The 22178-nt window shown below is 36.1% G+C and overlaps 1 protein-coding gene, 1 non-coding gene and 1 pseudogene across 3 annotated transcripts in view; all 3 read left to right on the top strand.

The window, feature by feature from the left end:
- The window catches only part of PKN2 (protein kinase N2), a 150966-nt gene that overhangs the window by 125895 nt on the left and 2893 nt on the right, over positions 1 to 22178 (top strand). For both annotated transcript variants that reach the window (XM_024255727.3, XM_054531629.2), the window contains 5 exons: positions 3585 to 3761; positions 11953 to 12015; positions 13525 to 13601; positions 17654 to 17796; positions 21934 to 22041. In XM_024255727.3, coding sequence (XP_024111495.2) covers positions 3585 to 3761; positions 11953 to 12015; positions 13525 to 13601; positions 17654 to 17796; positions 21934 to 22041 — 568 coding nt within the window. The remainder of the gene's footprint in view (positions 1 to 3584; positions 3762 to 11952; positions 12016 to 13524; positions 13602 to 17653; positions 17797 to 21933; positions 22042 to 22178) is intronic.
- LOC112130925 (U6 spliceosomal RNA) lies at positions 6813 to 6919 on the top strand. Its single transcript, XR_002913095.1, has one exon. It is a non-coding gene; the product is annotated as a U6 spliceosomal RNA (small nuclear RNA).
- LOC112135494 (elongin-C-like) lies at positions 17803 to 21927 on the top strand (annotated as a pseudogene).

The raw sequence follows: 22178 nt of genomic DNA, 5'->3' as shown, positions 1-22178 counted from the left end.
AAAAACAGAGAAAAGAAAAATCTGAGAGTGAGAAATAAAACACACTCTTAGAGAAATTTGAGGAATGAAGGTAAGAAAAAGGAGTACTTTTAAATTTCTAGCGTATCTGAAAGAAGGCAAGAAAAAAAATTTAGTTTGTAAGTTTTTTTTTAAAGACTAGCTTTTTTTTTTTTGAGACGGAGTTTTGCTCTTGTTGACCAAGCTGGAGTGCAATGGCGTGATCTCGGCTCACTGCAACCTCTCCCTATCAGGTTCAAGCGATTCTTTTGCCTCAGCCTCCCGAGTAGCTGGGATTACAGGCATGCACCACCATGCCCTGCTAATTTTTTGTATTTTTAGTAGAAATGGGGTTTCACCATGTTAGCCAGGCTGGTCTCAAACTCCTGAGCTCAGGTGATCTGCCCGCCTCAGCCTGCCAAAGTGCTGGGGTTACAGGCGTGAGCCACCACACCCGGCCAAGACTAGCATAATGTATTTCATTACTTGCAAGTATAAATAGTAAATAACTCAAGCTAAGCTTATTATAACTGAGCAGAATTTTAAATATTTACTTTCCACTTCCTAGCTCATCTTTTTAAGCCATAGAATTTGGTGTTATTGTTTATTTTTTAATAGATGTTCCTAGAATACTTTATCTATATATTTTTTGAGACAGAGTCTCACTCTGTTGTCCAGGCTGGAGTACAGTGGAGCGATCTCGGCTAACTACAACGTCCGCCTCCTGGGTTCAAGTGATTCTCCTTCCTTAGCCTCCCAAGTAGCCAGGATTACAGGTGTGCACCACCATGCTCAGTTCATTTTTGTATTTTTAGTACAGACAGGGTTTCACCATGTTGACCAGGCTGGTCTCAAACTTCTGACCTCAGGTGATCCACCCGCCTCAGCCTCCCAAAGTGCTGGGATTACAGGCATGAGCCACTGTGCCTGGCCTACTTTAGGATTCTTAATGACAGTTCTCATAGTCTAAATTTTCTTTCTATAGCCTGTATTATATTATTTTACTTTGAAGTTACCTTTTTTTAATAAATCATAGAAAATTTCAAATCAACCTCTTTTTAAGTGAACACAAATTACGGATTCTAAAATAAAGTGTTAGATAATTTATGAACAAAGATCATATTCTGTGTACCTACCATTAGTAAAACACTCTAAGTCCCATCTGCCCTTCAATTGCTGAGTAAGGATATTATGTTTATGTTACTGCAATGCGTCCTCACTCAGCTTCCTTTTCTTACCAATTTATATTTCAACACAACAGAATAGGGTTAGAAGTATATTTTTGTGTTTGTAGAAGAAAGCACAGCTAACCAGCTTATGTAGGATTCAATTCTAAGACCTTGGTTTTATTAATGATGTTTTCCCCTGACTAAAATAACTATTTATATAAGTTTTTCAGGTTTCTAACTTATCTAAAAATGTAATGAACTTTGAAGGAAGTACACGAAACATGTTAGGATAGAACTTAGTAACTTCGAGAAACAAGACATTAATACTTTATGTAATAAAGGTGGCTAGATAGAGTTGAGGTTAAAATAAGCAATACAAACAATAACAGTTCTTAGGAGGAAATCAGTGTACTGGTGTACTACTACACCATAGTACATATAGTGTACTACTCCCCAGGTGTGCAATTCTTCTAGTCTTCCCTATTTTATTAAACAGCAATACCAGTTGTTCAAGCCAGAACACAGTCATTCTTGGTGCTCTTTTCCCCTTACCTATAACACTCAAACTATTAGCAAGTCCGGTCAACTTCACCTCTAGAATATATCCCAAATGATACAAAGCATAAAGCCAATAGTAAATCTCTATTGTATTTACTCTTAAATTTTCATTCCACGTCTATAATCTGATGAAATATCAACTGACATTTGTTGTTGCACTTTCCCTTTGACCCGTTTATTTGATTCTTGTCGTCATCATCAGAAGTATTTGGAGCAAGATTTAGGTAGAGTCTTATAAAAGAGGTTGGATTTTTGCTGGGTTTTGGTAGACAGAAGTTATTTGGGAATAAGGAGAGAAGAGTGATGACAATTTAGAGGGAAATATTCTGGACAGGATGAATGAGGCTTAAAGTTTTATATAAAGTTGGATTGTTGCATCGACTTTTAGGGACAATACACAATTTAGATAATGTGGGACAAGTTGAAGATTCGTATGTAATAGCTTTTTCGTGTGCTACAAAATGCATAAAATTAAAATTATTGTGACAATTTGGATCTATAAAAGAGCCTTGCTCCTTTATCTCGCTGTCCTAAGACATCTGTGCAGATACATCATCATTATTGTAATTCAGATAATTCCTGTGAATGGCATTGAAATCATTTCAAGGGGTAGTCCAGTCAATGGGTCTCAAATGTTTTATACCACTTATATGTTCCACCTAGTTCTAACCTAACACCTGTTCAGTTGAGAACAGTTGTTTCATTCATAAATTCACCCATAATGAATTAGTGAGTCACCCATAAATAAAAACTATAGACAGGGGCTGGCATGGTGGTTCATACCTGTCATCTCAGTACTTTGGGAGGCCAAGGCAGGAGGACTGCTTGAGACCAGAAGTTCAAGACAAGCTTGGGAAGCATAGTGAGACCCTGTTCCTATCAAAAAAAATAAAAGCCAGGCATGGTGTAGTATGCTCCTGTAGTACCAGGTACTCAGGAAGCTGAGGCAGGAGGTTCACTTGAGCCTAGGAGTTCAAGGTTACAATGAGCCATGATCATGTCGCTGCACTCCAGCTCCTGAAAGAGCAAGATCCTGTCTCAAAAAAACACACAACTATAGACAATGAAGAGAACATATTTGTCATCTACTTAAGCCCAAAACATCTTAGTTTTGTCTTATTTCATCTGATTATTTTATCTACATTTAGCCAACATTCAGATTGGCTTAATAAAGCAGATGTTTTAGAATACATCTTACAGATCTTGTCTAAAGCAATTTTTAGTACATTATTTTCTAGTAAATTTAAATGATGACAAAAATAAAAGCTATTAACTTTTTAATCTTCTATGAGTTTATTTATAATAGTGCCTTAATTTGTAGTAACATTTAGAAAGTTTGTCAGGTATCCTCTTTATTTTCTAGTCTTTTAAATTAAAATTTTATGCAGCATATCTGTACCGCTCAACTTCATATCAATTTTATATGATAAAAAAATTGAATACTATAGCTTGTGAATTATAGATACTGTCCTTGAAATTACCTTCACCACAAACTTTTAAATTTTTCAGAGTATGCTTTAAATTGCTAAATTCTCTGACCAATTCCTGAAGAATTTTCATATTTCACCCTTAATTAAGCCTTTCAAAAAATTAACTGTAACCACTAACCATGTATGTGCTATAGACTATCAATGTGAATGCTATAATCTTTTAAAGTTTCTATTAATATATTTCAACTGAAGTTATTTATTTTAGGTAGGTCAGTTTTCATAGCACGTATAGCAAAACTAAGACACATGTTAGGATTTTTAAGTTATAGTTAAAATTTTGCTTATTTTTAAGTTTAGTAATTTATAAAGAATGTTATTTCCAACTAGAATTATTTTTAATCTGCTTATTTTTAAATATTTTCTTTTACAGCCTGATGTGTGAAAAAAGAATTTTTGAAACTGTGAATAGTGTAAGGCATCCCTTTTTGGTGAACCTTTTTGCATGTTTCCAAACCAAAGAGCATGTTTGCTTTGTAATGGAATATGCTGCCGGTGGGGACCTAATGATGCACATTCATACTGATGTCTTTTCTGAACCAAGAGCTGTGTGAGTATGCTTTAGACATTTGTCTGAGTTTTTCCATGACTGATTTCATTCTGGGAAGGAAAAGAGATTCTTTGAATTTTAGATTTTTTTTCCTAACAGAAAATAGATCTCTGCAAGAAATATTAGAACTCCTTACTTACTTTTTTGCCATATACTTTTTGTATGTATTCTGTTGTCTGTGTTGAAAATGTCATGGATTACCCTAAACCACAATTGATACTTTAGATAAGCAATTTAGATTCATTTTAGTAAAATTTCTTTTTTTGCTATTAGATTTTCTCACTAGAGAATACCATCCAGAATTACAGCTTTAAAGACAGATTACACTCAAAATGCACTGTCAAGTTTTTGAAAAGAAAGTACAGAAGAGTCTGTATCATATATTTATATAAAATATTTGTATTTGCCTTTCTAAAGCATAATTTTAAAAGAATATCAAGTATTTGTGTCCTTGTGCTTAAAATATCTCTGAACAAATGTAAAAGAAACTGCTATGTGTGTTGCCTCCAGACAAAGAGATAAAAAGCAGACTTTTCATTGTAAACTCTTTTTGTAGTTTTTGAATTCAAGGTTTGGCTTATTCAAATACATAAGAATAATAGTAAACACTTGAAATTATATATGCATGTATGTATATTTTCCCTGTTAGTATCTTAATTTTATAGCTGTTAAATGGTGGAGCTAGGATTTGAACCTAGAAAAGTGATATTAATACCTACACCCTGCATGCTGATGTTTACCAAATTTGTGTTTCCAGCCCCGTCCTCTTACCTAAACTTCCAACTTTAATAATATTCAGTGGTCAGCTAGTTTTCCATTTGTGTGGCTAAGTATCTTATTTAACAACTTAAACTGAACTGATTTTTTCCATTTTTCTACCTACCTCATCTACTACTCCCCAGGCCTGCTACTCTTAGTCTTCCCTATTTTGTTAAACAGCAATACCAGGTTCAAGCCAGAACACAAAAAGTCATTCTTGATGCTCTTTTTCCCTTAACTTCAACACTCAAACTATTAGCAAGTCCAGTCAACTCCACCTGTAGAATATATCCCAAATCATAGGAAGCATAAACCCAGTAGTAAATCTCTATTTTATTTACTCTTTAGTTTTCATTCCATGTCTATAATCTGATGAAATAGCAACTGACATTTGTGTTGTACTTTCACTTTGATTCCTCCATTTGATTCTTGTCACAACCATTAGAGGTATTTAGAGCGGAGAGTTGTAATACTGTCATAACCTTCAAGTTTCAGATGAGGGAAATAGGGATTAATTCTAATGGGTACTGAAGCATTTTAAAAGGAGGCAAAAGCCAGAAAGTAGTAGAAGGCTACGAATAATTCATTCCCTCAATATTTAAGGCAGAGCATTATGATTATGCCTAGCCTTATGCTGCCATGGGAATTTGTTTGGTTTTTTTTATGCTTGTTTTTGTTTTTAAAATAATATATAAATGTAGTTTGCCTTAAGAAACTGTTATTTTTGCTGAAAATATAAATTATATACAAATAAAACCATAAAGTCCAGTGAAAATACAAGAATACAATGCTGCGTTACAGAACTCCAAATCTGAAGTACCTCCCTTTATCATTCAGTTCTCAGATCAAAGGTCATTTCTTTAAAGGTAATTTTCTGAGTTCCCTAGCTAAAATATCACATCACTAACCAATTCAATTCACTCTATTTTCTGTATTATCTTTTTCATATCATTTTATTTCTACATGAAATCATCTGATTTATTTTTAAAATTTTTATTGTCTATCTTATTTCACTTAAAAGAGAGGAGCAAGAACCGTATCTGTCCTGTTTATTAGTGAAACACCTAAAAGAATACCTGGAACACATTAGGCAATCAGTGAATTTTTATTGATTGAAACCACAGAATCAAAATAACTTGATTTCTAGCTTTGTTGTTTTTCATAGTCTAACTTTAGACAAATTATGTTTTCTGAGCTTCATTATCTGCTTCTGTAAAATATTTATCTTAAGGCTTGATTGAAGATTAAATAAGCTAATAAATGAAAATACACAATACCTGACAAACAGGAGCATTCAATAAAATATGTATTTTAGATAGTATACCCAATTAATCAAGGCAGTCTGTTTACAAAGAAAGAAATCAGCGGGGAGCGGTGGCTCACGCCTATAATCCCAGCACTTTGGGAGGCAGAGGCAGGCAGATCACTTAAGCTCAGGAGTTCTAGACCAGCCTGGCCAACAAGGTGAAACCCTGTCTGTACTAAAAATACAAAAATTAGCTGGGCATGGTGGCAGGCGCCTGTAATCCCAGCTATTTGGGAAGCTGAGGCAGAAGAACCACTTGAACCCCAGAGGCAGAGGTTGCAGTAAGCCAAGATCACATCACTGCACTCCACCCTGGGCGACAGAGTGAGACCCCCACTAATTAAAGAAAGAAAAAAGAGAGAGAAATCAAGGTATTTTTATAATTGTTACAGTATTGTTTTGCCACAAAAATAAGTTTGCTAAGAAAATTATGTTTAACTATCTGAAGCAATTTTTTTTTTTTTTTTTTTTGAGACAGAGTCTTGCTCTGTCGCCCAGGCTGGAGTGCAGTGGCACCGTCTTGGCTCACGACAACCTCTGCCACCCAGGTTCAAGAGATTATCCTGCCTCAGCCTCCCAAATAGCTGGGACTACAGGCGCGTGCCACCATGCCTGGCTAATTGTTGTATTTTTAGTAGAGACGGGGTTTCACTATATTGGCCAGGCTGGTCTCAAACTCCTGACCTCAGGTGATCTGCCTGCCTCAGCCTCCCAGAGTGCTGGGATTACAGGCGTGAGCCACCACGCCTGGCCATCTGAAGCAATTTTAAGCTCACGTTTATTTTAATAAACTTCAGTAGATCCTTAAAACTTCTGGTAAGTTATATAATTTTTAATGTATAATCAAGTAAGTATTTCTAAGTAGTTGCATTTTATTTTTGTTTTTTATTTCTGTGTTGGGGAGTCTTAAGCCCTGATGAAACTGCCTGGTGGACCCTGACCACCACCCCTGCAGTACAAGCCCCCCGTTTAAAAATTATAGACCCGTGCTCACTTCAGCAGCACATACACTAAAATTGGAACCTTATAGAGAAGATTAGCATGGCCCCTGTGCGAGGATGACACGTAAATTCTTGAAGCATTCCATATTTTTCTGAAATTGAGGCAGTAATTAATAGCCTACATACCAAAAAAATCCCAGGACCAGATGGATTCACAGCCAAATTCTACCACAGGTACAAAGAGGAGCTGGTACCATTCCTTCTGAAACTATTCCAAACAATAGAAAAAGAGGGGCTCCTCTCTAACTCATTTTATGAGGGCAGCATCATCCTGATACCAAAACCTGGCAGAGACACAACAAAAAAAGAAAATTTCAGGCCAATATCCCTGATGAACATCAATGCGAAAATCTTCAGTAAAACACTGGCAAACCAAATCCAGCAGCACATCAAAAAGCTTATCCACCACGATCAAGTCAGCTTCATCCCTGGGATGCAAGGCTGGTTCAACACATGCAAATCAATAAACGCAATCCATCACATAAACAGAACCAATGACAAAAACTACATGATTATCTCAATAGATGCAAAAAAGGCCTTCAATAGGCGGAGGTGGCAGTGAGCGGAGATGGCAGTGAGCGGAGATCACACCACTGCACTCCAGCCTGGCGACAGAGCAAGACTCTGTCTCAAAAAAAAAAAAAAGGCCGGGTGCGGTGGCTCATGCGTGTAATCCTAGCACTTTAGGAGGCTGAGGTGGTTGGATCACCAGGTCAGGATATTGAGACCAGCCTGGCCAACATGGTGAAACCCCATCTCTACTAAAAACACAAAAAAATTAGCTGGGTGTGACAGTGCAGGCCTGTAGTCTCGGCTGCTCGGGAGGTAGGAGGCAGGAAAATCGCTTGAACCCTGGAGGCAGAGGTTGCAGTAAGCTGAGATTGTGCCACAGCACTCCAGTCTGGGCAACAAAGCAAGACTCCGTCTCAAAAAAAAAAAAAAAAAGGCCTTCGGTAAAATTCAACACCCCTTCATGCTAAAAACTCAATACTAGGTGTTGATGGCACGTATCTCAAAATAATAAGAGCTATTTATCACAAACCCACAGCCAATATTCAACATAGTATTGGAAGTTCTGGCCAGGGCAGTCAGGCAAGAGAAAGAAAGGAAGTTTATTAAAATAGGAAGAAAGGAAGTCAAATTATCTCTGTTTGGAGATGACATGATTATATATTTAGAAAACCCCATCGTCTCAGCACAAAATTTCCTTAGCTGATAAGCAACTTCAGCCAAGTCTCAGGATACAAATCAATGTGCAAAAATGACAAGCATAATACACTGATAATAGACAGAGAGCCGAATCATGAATTAACTCCCATTCACAGTTGCTTACAAAGAGAATAAAATACCTAGGAATACAGCTTACAAGGGATGTGAAGGACCTCTTCAAGGAGAACTACAAATCGCTGCCCAAGGAAATAAGAGAGGACACAAACAAATGGAAAAACATTCCATGCTCATGGATAGGAAGAATCGATATCGTGAAAATGGCCATACTGCCCAAAGTAATTTATAGATTCAATGCTAGCCCCATTAAGCTACCATTGACTTTCCTCACAGAATTAGAAAAAACTACTTTAGACTGGGTGTGGTGGCTCACGCCTGTAATCCCAGCACTTTGGGAGGTTGAGGCGGGTGGATCATTTGAGGTCAGGAGTTTGAGACTAGCCTGGCCAACATGGTGAAACCCCATCTCTACTAAAAATACAAAAATTAGATAGGCATGGTGGTACACGCCTGTAATCCCGGCTACTTGGTAGACTGAGTCAGGAGAATTGCTTGAACCTGGGAGGTGGAGGTTGCAGTGAGCAAAGATTGCACCACTGTACTCCAGCCTGGGCAACAGAGTGAGACTCCGTCTCAAAAAAAAAAAAAGAAAAAGAAAAGAAACTACCTTAAATTTCACATGGAACCAAAAGAGCCCATGTAGCCAAGACAATGCTAAGCAAAAAGCAAATTTGGAGGCATCACGCTACCTGACTTCAAACTATACTACAAGACTGCAGCAACCAAAACACCATGGTACTGATACCAAAACATGTATATAGACCAATGGAACAGAACAGAGGCCTCAGAAATAACGCCACACATCTACAACCATCTCATCTTTTGAGAAACCTGACAAAAACAAGTAATGGGGAAAGGATTCCCTATTTAATAAATGGTGTTGGGAAAACTGGCTAGCCATATGCAGGGAACTGAAACTGAACCCCTTCCTTACACCTTATATAAAAGTCAACTCAAGATGGATTAAAGACTTGAACATAAGACTCAAAACCATAAAAACCCTAGAAGAAAACCTAGGCAGTACCATTCAGGACATAGGCATGGGCAAAGACTTCATGACTAAAACACCAAAAGCAATGGCAACCAAAGCCAAAATTAACAAATGGGATCTGATTAAAGAGCTTCTGCACAGCAAAAGAAACTGTCATCAGAGTGAACAGGCAGCCTATAGAAGGGGAGAAGATTTTTGCAATCTGTCCATCTGACAAAGGGCTAATATCCAGAATCTACAAGGAACTTAAACAAATTTACAAGAAAAAAAAAACAGCCCCATCAAAAAGTGGGTGAAGGATATGAACAGACACTTCTCAAGACATTTATCCAAAAAACATATTAAAAAAAGCTCATCATCACTGGTCATTAGAGAAATGCAAATGCAAATCAAAACTACAATGAGATACCATCTCACACCAGTTAGAATGGCAATCATTAAAAAGTCAGGAAACAACAGATGCTGGAGAGGATGTGGAGAAATAGGAACGCTTTTACACTGATTGTGGGAGTGTAAATTAGTTCAGCCATTGTGGAAGACAGTGTGGTGATTCCTCAAGGATCTAGAACTAGAAATATTATTTGACCCAGCCATCCCATTACTGGATATATACTCAAAGGATTATAAATTCTGTAAAGACACATGCACACGTATGTTTATTGGAGCACTGTTCACAATAGCAAAGACTTGGAACCAACCCAAAGGCCCATCAATGATAGACTGCATAAAGAAAATGTGGCACATACACACCATGAAATACTATGCAGCCATAAAAAATGATGAGTTCACGTCCTTTGCAGGACGTGGATGAAGCTGGAAACCATCATTCTCAGCAAACAAACACAGGAACAGAAAACCAAACACTGAATGTTCTCACTCATAAGTGGGAGTTGAACAATGAGAACACCCGGACACAGGGAGGGGAACATTGCACACCGGGGGTCAGGGGCTAGGGGAGGGATAGCATTAGGAGAAATACCTAATGTAGATGACGGGTTGATGGGTGCAGCAAATCACCATGGCATGTGAATACCTATGTAACAAACCTGCACATTCTGCACATGTATCCCAGAACTTAAAAGTATAATTTAAAAGTAAATAAATCAAACAAAATAAATCTTTTCAGAAACCAAAAAATATATATATAAATAAATAGAAAAAAATAAAAATGCCAGGCGCGGTGGCTCACGCCTGTAATCCCAGCACTTTGGGAGGCCAAGGCGGGCAGATCACCTGAGGTCGGAAGTTTGAGACCAGCCTGACCACATGGGGAAACCCCGTCTCCACTAAAAATACAAAATTAGCCGGGCATGGTGGTGCATGCCTATAATCCCAGCTACTCAGGAGGCTGAGGCAAGAAAATCACTTGAACTCGGGAGGCGGAGGTTGCGGTGAGCTGAGATCGTGCCATTGCACTCCAGCCTGGGCAACAAGAGCAAAACTCCATCTCAAAAAAAAATTAAATAAATAAATAAAAAGTATTCACCCATTTTTAATAAAAATAGGTAAATATAAAACATAGCTATATTATCTGCATGTGAATGTAAATATTCTGAAAGTTTGGAATAACGTTAAAGTGACAAGAATTGTTATCTGTATGAACGGCAGTGGAATGAGGTGAGATGGAGATAGATGGATTAAATAGTGTACTTTGGAGAAGCATATTTAACGTTTTATAGAGAAAATATTCATGTTATTACTTTTATAATTAAAAACTAATTATCCTAAGTGTCTGTTTATAGGCTATTCTACACTGAAGACATTTGCATTTTTAAATCTATTCATTTATTTCCTCCTTGTTCAATAAGCCTATCATGTATATTAGGCATTATGCTAATGCATTTAGGATAAAAACTGAAAAAGTCAAACATGGTCCTGTGCCTCAAGAATTATTCTCTCTTGGCCCAGGTTTTTTGAGATCCAAACCCGTATACCCAGCTTTTACATATCATCACCTGCCCCACAGACAAAGTCAACCTGTCAAATGTCAAACTTAGTTTTGTCACACAACCTTGGCTACCTCTATGTTTCTTGTATCTGTTCATTCTAAGATGGAAACCTTGAAACTTACCTTTAGCTCTTCCCAATTCCTTATCCTGTAATGGGATACCACCTTCTGTCATGCTGATTTTTAAGTTCTTGTGAATCTGTCTCTGTTGCCACTACAGTGGATGTTCTCATGATCTTTTCATCTATACTATGATAAAAGCCTTATCTGTTCTTTTTTCCTCTGGATCTCTACCTACTTCTCCATCCTTCGCATTGCTACCAGAAAACTTTAACATAAATGCCATCATTCTCCTCTGATTAAAATGGTTTGATTCTTTGTCACTAAGAGAAAAAATTTCAGTATCCATAATATGACATTCAAGGTCCTTCGCCCAGGATCTTTTCAGCCTAATCTCCTACTTCTTCCCCAGATACACCCATCCTTTACTTCAGCCACACCAAACTTGTTATCAAACATGTTATGCCTTTTGCACCTCTATTTCTTTTTTCTCTCAGGTAAGTACTTTATTATTCCCCTACAAAACTTCTGCCTGTCACACTGTCCTTTGTCCTTATGGTATATTGTAATTCCTCCTGCAGAACCAGATTAAATGTTCTCCCTGAGGTTCTCAGTGACTCCACTAGGCAAAGTTAATGGCTTCCATTGTCAAGACTGTACTTTTCTCATTTTAAAATTTTACCCCTAATATCTAGCACAATGTGTGATACATAGTAGGGACTAAATAAATATTTGTGAAATAAATTAATGATAGGTCTGCTTTGAAGTATAAACATATAAGCTGGGATTCAAGAGCAATAAAATTTATTAAACTCCTGTTGATTTAATTCTTCAAACAGATTTTATGCTGCTTGTGTAGTTCTTGGGTTGCAGTATTTACATGAACACAAAATTGTTTATAGGTAAGTTAATTTTTAATTTTTTCTAATGGCTTGCTTTGGTATGATTTAGAATTAAAGATAGTATTTTGTTTTTCTTAAACATTTTATGTTTAACCAGCTTCTTAGTTTTCTCCTTCACCTGTAAGTCAGACCCCAATTTTGAAGACATGTGGTTAGCACTATGATTATATGATGAACTTTTTGTTTCCTAATCCATAGCACATTTTCTAATTAAAATAGTCAAATTATGAGTTGGTCTATGATAGTGCATTTCTCAACAATATTCATCCTAGTGAATATTTTGCATTCAAACGACTCATTGCAAAAAACCTCTATAGACCAATACTACTAAAAACATGTCCATGATGAGACAAGTAGCTTGTGTTAGAGTATAAAACATCACACTGCTTCCCTCATTAAGAAGCCTTACTGTCAACTGAACTAAATAGTGTATTGGTGATGTAGCTGATCTCTGTAATTCGTGGCCCAGCAGCTAGTCTGTGAACCACACTTTGACTAGCACTCACTGCCCAGGACCAAGCAGATTATGAGAAGGCTAGTCAGAATTAGAAGACTATAAACATTGGATTATTTAAGCTTTTTTGTTTTGAGACGGAGTTTTGCTCTTGTCGCCCAAGCTGGAGTGCAATGCACGATCTCGGCTCATGGCAACCTCTGCCTCCTGGGTTCAAGCGATTCTCCTGCCTCAGCCTCCTGAGTACCTGGAATTACAGGTGCCTGCCACCATGCCCAGCTAATTTTTGTATTTTTAGTATAGATGGAGTTTCACCATGTTGGCCAGGCTGGTCTTGAAACTCCTGACCTCAGGTGACTACCCGCCTCAGCCTCCCAAAGTGCTGGGATTACAGTTGTGAGCCACCATGCCCAGCCGGTAAGGTTCTAATGATGTTTTCACGATAAGGTTCTGTTCTACCTAACGGATAAAATATTTCCTGGGCACAGTGGCTCATGCCTGTAACCCCAGCACTTTGGAAGGCTGAGGCCAGTGGATCACGAGGTCAGAAGTTCAAGACCAGCCTGGCCAACATAGTGAAACCGCCTCTCTAATAAAAATACAAAAGTTAGCCGGGTGTAGTGGCATGCGCCTGTAGTCCCAGCTACTCGGGAGGCTGAGGCAGGAGAATCACTTGTACCCGGGAGGTAGAGGTTGCAGTGAGCTGAGACCATGCCATTGCACTCCAGCCTGGGTGACAAAGTGAGACTCTTTCTCAAAAAAATTTAAAAAAGGATTAAATTAGATTATCACAAATAACAAATTAAATACATTCTTCCTTTTTTATGTAACAGGAGAAGAATTTCTCATGAGCTACCTTATATAGAGCAATAAACTTACCAAAAGGAAGAAAACTGAATGTTTGTGATATAGTATTTAAATCTCAAATCACAACTTGGAAATCCCATTTTTAATAAAGAGAAAATACAGTTCCAATTGCAATTATTTTTTTAACTGTATAACCTACTGATTTCTTTGATTTTTTTTTTCATGCTGTATCTTTTTATCCTGAACAGAGATTTGAAATTGGATAACTTATTGCTAGATACAGAGGGCTTTGTGAAAATTGCTGATTTTGGTCTTTGCAAAGAAGGTAATGGAATGTTTTTAAGTTTCTTTTCTGATTCAAAATTACTGTTTCTTTGTACATCAGTAGTTTTCAAGTTTGTCTATGGAAAACAAACTGTACTTTTAACTTTATTCTTCATTAAGACATTGTAGATATAATGAAAACATTGCTTATATAACCTAATTATCACATTAAGAATTTGTTCTCTGAATACAAATAAGGTTAGATGTATAGAAATCATAGTAAGCTTCTCTGCATGATTAATAAGTTTGTCACTACTTTAAGGAAGTATTGATTAAGCACCAAAATCGTTTATTCTGGTGAGATTGTACACAGTGAATTTCATAGGCATGATAATTTCCTTCCAGCTTCTTAAAGTTGGAAACATTTAAAAATAGAAAATAAATAGAGATAGGTATCTCATGTATGTTTTTTTTATATTCAAAAGTAAATAAGTAAATTGGGGAAATTTGAATCAGAGGTAACATAAGAAAGGATAAAGATCATGGGCTTAGGCACCAAACAGTTCTAGGTTTGAATCGTGGCTTTGCCACTATTTGCTGTTTGTCTTTGGAAAACTTAGTTTTAACCTCTTTGAGTCTTATTTCCCCAATTATTAAAAAATGGACATAGTTCTTTCTGTTTACTAGTACTAACATTGTCTATCTCCCTCGGCACTCGTGGCTTCTGTTTGCTATTTAGCTTTGTTTCCATAGTACATAACACAGTGCATGGTACATCTTAAGTATTCAGTGAGTGTTTGATTAGTAAGTAGTTGGATGAATAAATGAATGAACTCTGTAGATATATGCCCATCACATACCCACTGACCTAATTGCTGAATCAAGTAAGTTTTTTCTTGACTGGGCTTCTTTTTATTGGACACTGTCGATCTAAATGCTTTTGTTTCTCAGCATCTCTCCTTAGCCGGCTGCTCTTCACTGCAATTTTTGACTAGCAGCTATATCCTAATGACTCCCAAATCTATTATTTCCTTTCCTATGGATTCCAAAGATATATATTCAACTATCTACTAGACAGCTCTGCCTGAATAGTGAAGAGACACCTCAAACACTACCCAAACAAAAATCATTTATTTTCCGCAGGTAGTCTGGGTGTTGGTACCACAATCCCCTCAGCCTTCAATCTGAAAGTAAGGAATTATCTTGCGTTCTATCCTGTTCTCTACTTTCCGTATGTAGTGATTCACAAAATTCTACTGCCACTTAACCTCCTGAATATTTCTGAAATCTATCATTTCCAGTCAGCTCCTGCCACCCATCATCTTGTTTTGACAAGACAGGTATAATAATCTCCTAATTGTTCCTATTTCTAGTCTTTTTCTATCCCAAATCAACCTGCCATGTAATTGCTGAATTGCTTAAGGAGTCCATATAAATACAGATCGGACCATGGCACACACCTGCTGAAAACTCTTCAGTGGCTAGGATAAGGTGACATACAGTGCCCTTACTGATCTGCCTGCCTTCCTCTCCGACCACATCTCTTGCTGCTCTCTGTTTAGTACTTTTTGCTGCAGCAACAATGAACTGCTTATAGTCTATGTCCCTCTAGCACTGTCACCCATCCCAACTCTATTTGCTGACTAACATCTGCTCATCCTTCTCATTCAACTCAAGTGTAACCTCTACAGGCAAGTTACCAGAGATTCCCTTTTACTACCCCAACTCCCAAGTCTGCTTTAGGAGCCCTTCTTCACTATTCTACATTATCTTGCTCTTCCCTTGTTATTATAAAATTATCAATAAATATCCATTTTCCTCCAGTCTCCTGTAAGCCCCTTTAAGACTGTGTCTTACTCTCATTTTTGTGTTCCCGCTACTTGGCACAGGTGCCTAGAACATAAAAGGTGCAGAAAATATGTGTGTTGAATAACCAGACTTATTAATGCATTATCATAAAAACATGTTTAGTAGATTATATAGCTAACAACTTTTGAGTGCTTACCGTGTGCCAAGAATTTTGCCAAATGCTTCATATGCATATCTTCTGTAATTTATAACAATCGTATGAAGGTAGACAGTTTTTTTGGAGGAAATATTTTTTATTTTATTTTTGTTTGTATAAATTTATAGGGTAGAAGTGCAATTTTGTTACATGCATAAATTGCATAGTGGTGAAATCAGGGCTTTTAGGATATTCGTCACCCAAATAACATACATTGTACCTAGTAAGTAATTTCTCATCATCCACCCCCCTTCCACCTCCTCACCCTTCTGAGTCTTCCTTGTCTTATCATTCCACACTGGTAGATGGTATTATTAACCCTCATATACAGATGAAGAAACCTAGGATTTGATGTTAGACAACTTTCCCAACCTCCCACAGTTAACAAATGACAGAACTGGAACTTAAACCAGGTATTTATTAATCTAGAGTCTGATATTAACCACTTCCATGCAGTTTTACCAGTCTACAAGAAACATAAGTTATATTTCTTTGTTAATTAACTTTTTCCTAGTTTTGTCCAAGTTACTAAAAGGCTGGTGCAGAACTTATATAGATATTCATACTATATCACTGTTTTTTAAAATAATATTTTATTGAAGAAAATAAAAATCATTATGATAGTGTTAAAGAAATTTTGCCAAAAAAAATTTCTCCACTCCAGTGTGCTAATGTATCTAATTGTGCCCTTCAAGTCTTGGTTCATAGACACAAATTCATTTCTATTTTATAGTCACTATATATGCATACCTAATTATTCTTAATTTAGAATTGAGAGCTTTTCTTTAAAATTCTTAAAAAGATGACACTTATGACAAGTTTTTAACACTTTGGAATACATACAGATAATATCTTCAATATGTAGACTATATATTTGATTAACATATAAATTATGAGGAACATATATTTAAAAACTAGTTAGCTAAAATGTTAATACAGGATGAATATCCCTTATCCAAAGTGCTTAGAATGAGAAATGTTTTGAATTTCAGATTTATTTGGATTTTGGAATATTTGCATATATAAATAATGACATATCTTGAGGCCAAGACCCAAGTCTAAACTCAAAATTTATATATGTTTCATATATACCTTATACATAGCCTGAAGGTAAATTTATATAATATTTCTAATAATTTTGTGCATGAAACTAATCTTGTGTTAAGTACTTGTGGAATTCTCTATGGCATCATGTTGGTGCTCAAAAAGTTTCAGATTTTGAAGCATTTTAGATTTTGGATTTTTGGATTAGGGATGTTCAACCTGTACTCTCCCTTTCCTCCCCTCCCCTCCCCTCCCCTCCCCTCTCCTCCCCTCCCCTCCCCTCCTCCCCTCCTCTCTCTATATATATGTTATATATATTGAGATATATATATATTTTTTGTTTGTTTTTTGAGACAGAGTTTTGCTCTTGTCACCCAGGCTGGAGTGCAATGGCACAATCTCGGCTCACTGCAGCCTCCGTCTCCCAGGTTCAAGCAGTTCTCCTGCCTCAACCCTCCCAAGTAGCTGAGATTACAGGCGGGAGCCACCATGCCCGGCTAATTTTTGTTTTTATTTTTTGTAGAGATGGGTTTCACCATGTTGGCCAGGCTGGTCTTGAACTCCTGACCTCAGGTGATCCACCCGCCTCGGCCTCCCAAAGTGCTGTGATTACAAGCATGAGCCACTGCACATGGCCCTATCTCTCTGTATTACATGACACATTTGGTCAGCTTCTGATTATCCAAGGGTTTGCTTTTTGGTATTTTTGAAACTTATTTTTTTTAGAATGTTGTTTTTATAATGAAGTAAATAAACTTATTTAAGATTGAATTGGAAAGATGATGGAACTTCACAATCAGTTCATTTTGTTATAATTTCTTAGCTCCCTTGTAATGACAAGAAGAAAAAGTAACTGAAAAGAAACATGGTTATCTTATTTCTATTTACCCATTAATTAGACAGTATAGTTGCTATTGCAGTTTTTGCTATACCAGTCTTTACTGTTTTCTTGAAATGTTTTAGATATGTCTGAATTTGTTCACCATGCACAAATGTGCGTGTGTTTTTTTTTATGCTAGATTTGTTTTCTTTGCTAACAAATGTTTATATTTTATCTTTTCCAGGAATGGGATATGGAGATAGAACAAGCACATTTTGTGGCACTCCTGAATTTCTTGCCCCAGAAGTATTAACAGAAACTTCTTACACAAGGGCTGTAGATTGGTGGGGCCTTGGCGTGCTTATATATGAAATGCTTGTTGGTGAGGTAAGCAGTGTGAAATAGGTAAGAGAACAGAGGAAGGATGATTGAAATAATAAAGCATGTCATTTATAAAACCACCTAATACTGTCTTCAGTATGAGTGGAATTTAAGTTTTATAAATATTTATAGTATACTAGTAGTCAGCTGTCTTTCTGTATCTTTCAATAAAGATTTTTATGTGGTTTGTGGAATGCATTATCAGTGCTTTGAAAATAGTTCCTTGTATTTCAGTATTGTACTTTGATTATGTTTTCTGATTTTAAGACATAGTCATTTTATAGGGAATAGAATAACAGAAAGACTAATAATAAAAAGAATGTACTCTGTACCTGTAAAGAAAAGCCCACTATAGATTGGTCAGAAATAAATGTTACCTCCGACTTCATCCAGACTTCCATCTGAGCAACACACTCTGCATCCTTGCTTCACCAGGAAACTGCTGAAGTTCCTGGGGAAGCAAAGTAGAATTTCGTAAGAACAAAATGGATGGAGAGAGGAGAAAACCTACGGTGGCTGTGAAGGCCCTGATGCCATGTATGTCAAATTGATATCATCCGATGGCCATGAATTTATTGTAAAAACAGAACGTACATTAACATCAGGCACGATAAAAGTCATGTTGAGTGGCCCAGGTCAATTTGCTGAGAATGAAACCAATGAGGTCAATTTTAGAGAGATACCTTCACATGTGCTATCAAAAGTATTTGCTACACTAACAGCTCCACCGAGATTCCTGAATTCCCAGTTGCACCTGAAGTTGCAATAGAACTGCTGATGGCTGTGAACTTCCTAGATTGTTAAATAAAATATAATTTTAAAAAAATGAAAGAAGTGTTACCTTAAAAAATGGTAGAGTTGAAAAAATTCGCATTTTTTCCTACTGTTTTCTGTAGATTAACTTAAATTTCTGAGGATAATTGAGTTGTACATAGAAATTATTACCATTAGGAAACAGTGAGTTATGTTTAATAAGGCAATAATAGGAGACTAATAATTTATTATGTTATAAATTGTTAGAAATGTTGAATTGGGGTGAAATTGGGAAAGAGTAAATCTTCTAATAAGTAATTGAAGATTACTTGAAGGGACTTGAACTGGAGATGCAAGAAAAATTATTTTAAGGGACTGGTTCATTATTCTGCAGTTTCCCCATGCCAGCAACCTCCCTTGTACACTTGTAAGTTTGAAGAAGTTAGCGCTGAATGAACAAATTACCAAATTGAATATCAGAAATTTCTAAAGTTTTGTCCTATGCTTGTCATTTATTGGCACTTACCCCAAACAAACAAGTGGTTTTAGTTTCTCCGGATGGATAGCCCCTTTTGGTATGTCAATTTGAAGTGGATTCTTTGGAAAAGGAGGAGAAGTATGGCTAATTAAAATTTATCATGTGCTAAGCACTGTACTGTATGCCTTAAATATTAGTTCCTTTAATTTTGCAACAGCCTTTAATAAGCTCAGTACTGATCTTATGCCCATTTTCAGAGGTGTAAATAGAGACACAAAGAGATTAATGACTTGCTTAAGGTCACACAGCTCTCATATGGTGGAGCTGGAATTTTAACCTTGTTACTCTGGCTCCAGAACATATCTAAAGCATTATGCTTTGCTGCTCCAGGATAGGATCTTCAATTCATCCAGCCTTGTTTCTGTTCTTAAGACTAGTGGTCCAGATCTGAATTTTTCACCTCTATTTAGAAAAGCTGTTGTGCAGTGTTTAGGTTGGAAAGATTTATTTTAGCTCCAGTCCACAGTGGCTTTTACTTTCTGAGAGTGCCAGAAGTTCTCATAAAATAGTTAATCTGCTGTAAGCTCTGGCATACTTGAACTCCTCCCTACCCCCTTCCCTTATTTTAAAAGTAACATTTTGGAGGGGTTTTTTGGTTTTGTTTAATGTAATATTCAAGTAAGTATGAGATTTATGAGATTCAATTATGTGCTTGCTTAAAATTTACTCTCCATATTAGAGATGACATGTGCAAAATATGAGTTTATTACAAAATACTATAGAATTAATCGCCAGTTGAATCTACTCCCTCCTGTTATAAAGCCACTGGAGGGTTTGGCAGAAAACAAGGAAGCTCCTGTTTCATATTTTTTAAAAGAGCTAATTGATTGAGCTCTTAATTACCTAGAAGATAAAAGACAGTGGATCTGGCTATTTCTTCACAGTTGTTTCTTGCAATTTCTTTTTAGTATCTCCACAAGAGGGTAGCTGGGAAAAGAACTAAACTTAAAACTCATCAGTCTACTTCATAATTTTATAGCATTAGTGAAACACTAGTGATAACTCCTTTTTAACTATGATGAAAGTAAGGTGTGGCTAAAGTTTATGTCAGATTTCTCTATTATTACAAATAATTGTAAACTCGCTGGATATATTATACATGTTCAGATTTGTATACTTCTACTAGTTTTGATTACTGGAAAGACTCCAGGAATAAACAAACATCCCAAGTCCCCTTTTTCCTGTCTCAGATGGGAGTGAAGATACCAGAGAGATTGAACGGAATGCTGGACATGGTTTTAGATACTATCAGTGTTGACATCTGAACAGACTATTGGTTTCCTTTAAATGTGCTTAAAACACATTTGTTAGCTTTCAGTTGTTAGCCCTGTTTGCTTACAATCTATTTGCAGAAAAAAGATACTACATATTTTAACAAATGTGTAGATATTTCTTTGCTATTCAGACTTGTAGAGTGAGTTTTCAAGTAAAAATTGTTCAAGCAGAAGACAAAAGTGCTGTCTTTGTATTATCCATTGAAATTCCCATTGAGAATCCTAGTAAAATAAAATTTTCTCCTGACTTACTGTTTCAGTCCCCAGAAGAAATTAGATTGTCCATATAGTACTTGATTTATGTATTTTGAGTGTACTACATTGTCCCATGTAGTATATTTGATTTATGTATTTTGAGTGAGTGAATGAACAAACTAAGGTTTTGGTAACTGAAAGCTTTGAAATTTTCTTAGCTATGAGCAAGATTAGAAGCTCAGCCTTAAGAAGTTGGATTCTGAATTTATTTTCACAGATTCCTTAAAGATTGCTCACTTTCCCTGGATATTGCTTTCTGCTTATTATTCTTTAAAACTTAATTGGAAACAAGCAGCCAAATCAAATCTAACGAGGCTAAGTAAGCCTATATTTCTTCAATAGCCAGTGAGAAAATAAGGTTCAAGATACTAACTCATTTCGGTGATTTTAAGGAATTAAATGATATTTAGACATTTGTTTCCTGATTTTAAAAATGACTGAGTGATTTTTAAGCCATCTGAAATTCTGAGGCAGGCAGTCACATTTGATAGACACGTTTTTAGCATAGTTGAAAGTTTATCTCTTTGTGAATCAAATTGTCATACTGAATATAATGTAACTACTTTTTTATGTCTCAGGGTCATTATGAAAAATGATTTTAATACTGAGCTTATGGAAATGCCCTAAAACTTTTTGTGTTTAGAGCATTAAAAATGCCTGGCAATGTGTGCTTTTTGGGTTCCTTTCAGTCTAATTTTGTTGGCAGCTGCTGCTTAATACAGTCATTATGCCTGCTAATCTCTAATTGTGTTTTACCACCATTAATTTACTGTTGACTTTAAAATCCAAAGCACATTTATATCTGATGTATTTCCGCAGATTGCTTTCCTTTCTTATAACATTTATTACCATATTAACCTTATCCATTTTCTTCTGTCTTTCCACAAGATTGAGGTTCTTCAGGATTGTATCTGTTATCTAAATATTCCCTACTGTCTGTTAGACACTAAAAATTGACTGTCTGGCCAAATAAGTGATTGAGTGAATGAAATAAAATGGAATGGAGTGGAATGAAATTAAATGAAAAGTTATACCATATATGAGATAGACAAGTTTTTTATAAGGGTCTATAAAATTTAAAGATTTCAGAAAGAGTATATGGTATATTCCCTCTGTAATAGATACATATCTATTGTTACTTCTTATAGTTCTTTTGTTGTTGTTGTTTTGGTAGGCATGGGTTTGTTGTTGTTTGTGGTTTTTTTTTTTTGGTTTGTCTGTTTTTTCTTTTTCACTGCCTGGATCTTGGTTGTACTTTGAATAGGTGATAAGATTTTACTGCCTTAAAACTTGCTTTAACTTACTCAAAGGTATTTCTTCTAGTCTCCCTTTCCTGGTGATGATGAAGAGGAAGTTTTTGACAGTATTGTAAATGATGAAGTAAGGTATCCAAGGTTCTTATCTACAGAAGCCATTTCTATAATGAGAAGGGTAAGAATTAAAATAAGGTTAAGAATTTTTTAAAGACTACTTTAATTTTTTATACTAAAGAAAATTTCCCAGTAGAACTTTAGAAGTTGTTTTTCAGTTCATAAATGTTGCATAGCTTAGACAAAAACAGACAAAAT

Source organism: Pongo abelii, chromosome 1 (assembly GCF_028885655.2).
Source record: "Pongo abelii isolate AG06213 chromosome 1, NHGRI_mPonAbe1-v2.0_pri, whole genome shotgun sequence".
Lineage (NCBI taxonomy): Eukaryota > Metazoa > Chordata > Mammalia > Primates > Hominidae > Pongo > Pongo abelii.
Note: the sequence above shows the minus strand (reverse complement) of the source record. Positions and strands in the feature narration are given on the sequence as shown.